Source organism: Papaver somniferum, chromosome 2, assembly GCF_003573695.1.
Source record: "Papaver somniferum cultivar HN1 chromosome 2, ASM357369v1, whole genome shotgun sequence".
In the NCBI taxonomy this organism is placed as follows: Eukaryota; Viridiplantae; Streptophyta; class Magnoliopsida; order Ranunculales; family Papaveraceae; genus Papaver; species Papaver somniferum.
This window is the reverse complement of record NC_039359.1, coordinates 76103974-76110561: the sequence shown is the minus strand read 5'-3', so window position 1 is coordinate 76110561 and position 6588 is coordinate 76103974. Positions and strand designations below refer to the sequence as shown.

Below are 6588 nucleotides of genomic sequence, written 5' to 3'. Positions count from 1 at the left end.
TAAAATATTACACTTGTGTGAAATAGGGTGGAATTTGTATAGGTTAAACATCAAAATGTCTTGACAGACCGAGTTTTTGAACTCCACAAAAATCGCGCCCTCAAACCAAAATCATAAACGGGACCCTGTATTTTTCCAGCGGGTGGGTCCCATACTCTATGTAGGTAGTTTTTGGGTTGTTGAAAAACTCGGTTCAGGAAGAACACTAGTTAAACATTTGTAAAGAATCGTTTCCAAATTCCGAGGCATGTCAGAAGACTCAGAACTAGTAGAATTTTTTCGCGTGGGTACGTCTACAATACCAACAACTTCAGTTGGCCGCATTGTTCAATGAATAAAACCAATAAGAGTCGATACATTTTGTTTTGTCCAAGATGAATATAAGTTCAGAATTTCAGACAACCCATTTTTGTTACGAAATCAGAAATATTTCTACCTACTACTGCTGCGTTTACACAGAGAACAGCAATGTTGAAGATAACATAAAATATTAATTTGATTGGAAGTCTCACAAAGGCTAAGCTAAAAACCAAACCCCAGCACTACAATAGTTCGATTAACACAAGACGATTAACTTTAAGTTACAGCGAATAGCTAACTAATATAGTAAACAGGGTCGGGCAATTTGAACGTTCTGCTACCGATGTCGGTTCCCAAAATATCACTCCATTGATCTCCAATGTTTCCTTGGATTCTATATCCTTGTTGCACGAGCTTTGCCCTTTGTTGAGATTTAAACACAACTGCTGATTTATGTGCATCTAATGGTTGCCTGGAAGTGGTAAGAATAAATAGACATATCAATAACTGATAAACTCAATGGATGATAATTCAATTCCAAGTTTTTCAAAAATTTGCAACAGTGAGGTTAAAAGTTCAAATCCTGCAACTTGTAGTAAATAGAATACCAACATTGTTGGACATGTTTACCTTAAAAGAAGCTTCTCCCAGTTTTTGTATCCAGCTGCACGAAGGTTTTTCCTAGTAATTTCCCTACGCATTTCTGCTCTTCCAGTTAAAAATACAACTTTGAAGCCTAACGAAAGTATTCTGTTGTATAATGTAAGACTTTCCGGCAAGGCTGGAGCTTTGCCGGTATCAACCCATGCATTGAAGGCTGTGTCGTTATATGGTTGAACCCTGAGATTAATATGCATATAAGAACCTCAAAAATGGTTGACTGTATACATAGACTAACTAAAGCAATAATCTCAATAAAGTAGTGGTTAATTATATATGTACATACCCGAATCCATGTTTAGCGTAGTAAGGTACATTGGATAATGTAGTTTCGTCGATGTCAAATACCCAAATGTCTTTACCGTCTCCAGTGCGGTTAACGCTCTCACCATATTTTGCAGCCTCTAGGGTGACAAATCTTGAATCTTGGCGGTAGTACTGGCCTAACAAGTAATGGCCAACATAATCCCCACATTCCATTGGAACAGTTTTCCAGTTACGGAAGTTATTGGTTTCAACAGCGAGACGCCAACTATTGCAAGAAATACCTTGGAGAAGTTCCCCACCGGAGCCTGATTTTGGGCGAAGAAGGTGTATTGTTTTGGAGATCCCTCTCTTTTCAACAGAAGAAGCATGGCAATATGTTGCAGCAAATATGGCAGCAGCAAGAAGAAAAAGAGAGAGCCTTTCCATGGTGAATATTAGGCCACCGTTGAAAAGGGTTTCGAATGAAAAGATAGTCTGCCTCTGTCTGCTTTAAATAGTAAGCAAGCCTTGAGGGAAACGAGATTTCCAATTTTCATGATATTATATATTACTAGAATGTCGGTAAAGTGATAAACTGAGCATAATTGATTAAGTCCAATCCCACACGTCTGATAACACACATGCATTTCTTCCCACATTTTTAAACAAAAAATATATTTAGATTAGAGTTTTGTTTAGATTAATACTCTACTGATCCGCCAATAATAATGCTACCTAATATTCTAGCAAGTGGGCAACGGAATAAGGCACCAACAAATAGTCGTTCGATAGAGAGTAATGCAGAATGCGGTTTTTGCGGCAGATGGGGAAAGAGAGGCTGTCAAATGGACTACTGGTTGTCTCATTGAAGATAGTTTAGAGTTATTAGAACACTAGTGGATTTCCCGTGCCATAATGGCACGGGGGCAGATGGGGTGCTGATGATCTAATGGTGTATCAGGAACAACTTGTCCAGTTGTTTCAAACTAATATATATATAGTTTGAAAGCTAAGTTTTTTTTTTGTAAAAGGAGAGTGATACTTGTATTTTTTATGTTACTCAATCTATCTGTACACTTTTTAAAATTGGTCTACAATTGTTCGCCAATGTAACCTACAATTGGCAAAGAACAAAAATAGTAATCCTATCGGTTTTAAGGGTTGCCTTCAACATTACAATTAACACAAATTAACTGACAATGAAATTAGCCAAGATTCGACATAGCATGCTGATAAAAGCAATAGAATCAAATTTTTAAAAACAAACTTATGACAGGACTTCTGGATACACGACATTTGTTGGTTCGTGTCTGGAACTGTTCTTTGGAAGTAACACATGGATCCTCCCTGCGCTCGTGCATCTGGACAATGCAACTGCTTTTCCCTCAGTTGAAGTAACACATCATCTCATTCTGTGCCTGTTCAAATGAGGGGTGTTGGATTTAATATCAGAACTTAGTAAAAGTAATACCCGGTATACCGCAACTGCTTTTCCCTTTCTCTTTCGGGATTTCTCTGCCGTAAGCTCATCTTGGAGCTGAACTTGCTCGAGAAGTCTGGGGCTTTGGCGGGTAATGACTTTCTCAGCAACGTTGCACCTTGTAACTAAGCTTTCCAAAGTGTTTCTGTCTGGAACGTAACTATTTGCACGGCTTTGTTTCTGTTTTCCAATAAGAAAAATGAGTTTCATTTTTCGTTTTGTGCATTCTGATGCTTATATAAGTATTATATATAGTTACTCGATTCATATTTTTGAGAAGCAAACTATATACTTATTTAAATTCAGAGCGAGTAGTAAGATGGCATAACTTAATGTACCCCATTCGAATAAAATATACATACCTGAAACTTCCTTGCCTTTTCTCTTTCGAAATGCCTCTGTGGCGTGATCCTCTCGACTCTGATTTACTTGCTCGACAATCTTAGGACTTCGACAGGGAAGAGGTATGTCTGAACCCTGAACATGCTGACGTTGAGCCTGTCCCTGCTCTATCAATCTTGGGCTTCTACTGAGGTTCATAACAGGAACATCATTGCGCTCTAATGGAAAAAATTTGATTAGCAAAACAATTAGAAAAAAGAAAAGAAAATTAGTCTATGTATTGCTTGGGCTGTTACTTATATTGCCTTACAACAAATATTGGTAAGTTATGTTCAAAGCAAACGTTACTTACAATATATATATGACTGTGTTTATTAGGGACAGTTGAACAAAATAAAAACATATTACAACCTGCTGACTGGAGTGTCCAACGGGTTGCAAAATTATAGTCGCTAATGGTACTATAATATTGGTTCGTGCTACGATGGTTTGGACTCACTGATCTCAAATGAAAATAAAATGGACATAACAAATCAAATGTGACGTTTCCTAAGTTCTTGAATATATTTTCAGTTAAGAATCATAAGTTTTAATATTTTCAGTTAATGATTTCTATGGTCAGTTACATAATCTCCCGAGTCGCAACTAATCCATCATTGCTATTACTTTTATATCATGGATGCAAGCAAACAGTAAACTAACATAGAAACATCAACATAAAAGAAATATTAAAACTTACCACTACTTGGACCGGCTGTGTGCTCATTGTTAGTTCCCTCACCCACTCTTATTCTTCGTATTTTATAAGCCCTTCGAAGTTGTTCAAGGATCAGCTGTTTGTCTTTTCCAGTCACTAAACTTTTTCTTTCTTTCATTGACGAACGGGATTTTTCAAGGAACTGATGCTTTTCATTTTCAGTCATAGAACTTCTTCTTTCTCTCATTGCAGTACGATGCTTCTCTAATTGAAGCTCTCTCCGCTGCAGCTCAATTCTAGGGCTACGGCGAGGAATGAAACTTGATTCTCTCGGACTTCTAATGTTATTTTTATGTCACTAACACCAAACAAATCATTTTGCTTTATATTATAGATTTTGATTCCAGGTTATGTACTTTTATTTCACAGAAGCGTATAATAAGGCTAATCTTCTAGCCAAACATGTTGTAGGCTTTGGCCAGGCCCGAAACTGGAATCACTTGCGGCAATGACTTAGAACTTGTATCGAGTTCATAACTAAACAATATCAGTTTTTCATTCATCCCCATATTGCATATGTTGCAATATTCTCATTAGTAAGACGTGTTATTAGGTAGACATTTACCTCAACAAGGTCCTGTCCTAGCGCTGTAAATCCAGCAGCATCAGTTATAGCTCCAGAAATTCCAGCACTATTCACCTTCATGGTATCCAAAAGTAGAGTTTAAATAGAAATTCAGATGAAAACATAAATTTTGTTATTCCACCACTATTCACCTTTTGCTACTAGTCTGGCTTTATGTCACTCTATTGTACCATCAGGATTGTACTTAATCTTAATAACCCATTCACAACCTAATATATTTTGACTTGGATCAGGTGGAACTATAGACCAAGTTCCAGCTTCTTTAAGAGCAGTATTTTCTTTCTTCATGGATGTACGCCAAACATGTATCTTAGTAGCTTGGAAATAACATGTAGGAGTTATATGTTCAAAATGAGATAATTAAGCTGCATGTAAGATATACTTTGTGGAGAAAATTACCTTTGGCTTGAAAATGTCATCTTTGGATCTAACATTTGCAGGATCAAGCATAGCCTGTAGATTTCTAAGAGGATTTCTTCCTTGATAAGTAAAGTTAATAATGTTCCAATATTCATCACTAGAATGACCATATCTGTGACAAATTTGATAGATAGGTCTATCCCCAGAGTAGATTGATTTATTTCTTTCAGTTGTAGTAAAAGAAGCAGGTCTTGCTATAGAAGTAGTATAAGAGACTGTTGATGTTGGAGAAGGTAGAATACCACCACCTCTACCATAACCTCTACCAGAATTAGATCCACGACCTCCTCTATAGAAACCTCTTGAATTACCTCTACCATTGTTACTACCAGAAGCATAAAAAGCTCTATTAGTCGTTTCAATTGAAAAACTTGCAATTTTGTTATTGATAATTAGTTTTTCACTAAAGCAACAAGTTGTGTATTTGAAGACTTGTAACAAGTGGACTGTGCATTCTCACATATGTATCAAAAGAGTTGAAATCAACATTTAAACCAACTAATGTAACTACTACAATCTCATCATCAGAAATAATAGATTTAGTAGCAGCTAATTGATCAGTAATAGTCTTGATTTCATTGGTGTAAGAAGCAATAGTAGAGTTTCTTTTCTTAATATTCATTAGTTTTTTTTTCTAAACTGAATAGAATGAGTTGAATAATTCGATCAAAACAATCAGAGATACCTTTCCAGAGTTCATATGATGAAGTTGCGGAAGCAAAATATGAGATGACACTATCAGAGATCGTCGAATTGATCCACAACATTATAGTTGTATTTTCATCCATCCAATCTGTATATAATTAATGGATCTTCCACACCATTGTTGGTGTTAGTACATGTTTTAAATTATGGAGTACATTCATTAAAACCATCAAGAAACTTCATAATCTTGAACTTTCGAATTACTGGTAACATTTATCCTCTCCTAATGATAAAATTGTCATCCTTGAGTTTTAGTTGAAAAATACATGTTAATTGATTAATTAGAAATTTAGAGATCAAAAAAGAAGTTGGATTTTCTTTGTCTATCCTTTTTTGATATCTAAAAATCATCAATCATCAATCCTGTATCGTCTCAAAATCATCAATCCTGAAAGTGAAATAGATTTTGAGACGATACAGGATTGATGATTTTGATGAAAAATTAAAAAGAATTATTGAACAAGAAGATTAGAGGAGACTAGACGAAAATGATAAAAAAAAAAAAAGTTGCAAAAAGCAAGGTTGGATCGATTTTGTCGTCTGATACCATAATAACACTCAGAGAAATCGAAACAGAATTCTTCATTTAAGTAAAAGAGATATTGTCGTCTGAAAATAACTAATCTCAATCGTCGTTATTTCCATTGATTGGATAAAGTCCAAGGAGAATATCGCACAACCTTTGACGAAAGGTTTATCCCAAGAGATAGTTATAAATGCATCGAGGGGGAAGGGGCTTAAGCTCATAAATTAAACTTGCCATGAAGGATACTCAACCTTGCTGACTGGAGATCCCAAGATCAAGGTTTCGAATGAGACAACTAATTTTTCGTGGGTAAAGGTAAACACTATCAGAGAATTTTATTCTCTGTCCCTTCCCTAAGGTGTAGACGTGATAGTGTGACTGCATGTGAATGATGACTTTTAAGAAGTCTTAATGAGTTCCATAGTTTCAATTTAAGATTGAAGTGGGGTGTAGCAGTAACACTCTTTATGGAAACTCACCTATCTGAATGACGAAGTGGGCCGCTTCCTATAAGAATATGAGCTTTGATTCTCTAGAGCATTCTGAGAAACAGGATATGTCCAGGG

The 6588-nt window shown here is 35.9% G+C and overlaps 2 protein-coding genes across 2 annotated transcripts; both read right to left on the bottom strand.

Annotated features, from left to right (window-relative positions):
* Positions 1–373: 373 nt before the first annotated feature.
* Positions 374–1674, bottom strand: LOC113353559 (acid phosphatase 1-like). The gene is made up of 3 exons (XM_026597121.1): positions 1247–1674; positions 931–1140; positions 374–772 (listed from the first exon to the last, which is right to left on the bottom strand). Exons 1-3 carry the CDS (start codon positions 1651–1653, stop codon positions 595–597), a joined length of 795 nt encoding a protein of 264 aa, XP_026452906.1. The 5' UTR covers positions 1654–1674; the 3' UTR covers positions 374–594.
* Positions 1675–2421: 747 nt separating this feature from the next.
* LOC113353558 lies at positions 2422–5647 on the bottom strand. The gene is made up of 4 exons (XM_026597120.1): positions 4771–5647; positions 3768–4425; positions 3049–3246; positions 2422–2866 (listed from the first exon to the last, which is right to left on the bottom strand). The coding sequence occupies exons 2-4, from the start codon at positions 3970–3972 to the stop codon at positions 2847–2849; spliced, it is 423 nt and encodes a 140-aa protein (XP_026452905.1). The 5' UTR covers positions 3973–4425; positions 4771–5647; the 3' UTR covers positions 2422–2846.
* Between the last annotated feature and the right edge of the window lie 941 nt (positions 5648–6588).

Bases quoted from the DNA above. Each gene is read 5' to 3' on its own strand.
- LOC113353558 (XM_026597120.1), bottom strand. From the start codon at position 3,972: ATGAGAGAAAGAAGAAGTTCTATGACTGAAAATGAAAAGCATCAGTTC. The intron at 3,247-3,767 runs GTAAGTTTTAAT...TTTTTCCATTAG, and splicing joins CACAGCCGGTCCAAGTAGTG to AGCGCAATGATGTTCCTGTT. The intron at 2,867-3,048 runs GTATGTATATTT...ATTGGAAAACAG, and splicing joins AAAAGGCAAGGAAGTTTCAG to AAACAAAGCCGTGCAAATAG.
- LOC113353559 (XM_026597121.1), bottom strand. From the start codon at position 1,653: ATGGAAAGGCTCTCTCTTTTTCTTCTTGCTGCTGCCATATTTGCTGCA. The intron at 1,141-1,246 runs GTATGTACATAT...TATTAATCTCAG, and splicing joins TACGCTAAACATGGATTCGG to GGTTCAACCATATAACGACA. The intron at 773-930 runs GTAAACATGTCC...TACCACTTCCAG, and splicing joins TGGGAGAAGCTTCTTTTAAG to GCAACCATTAGATGCACATA.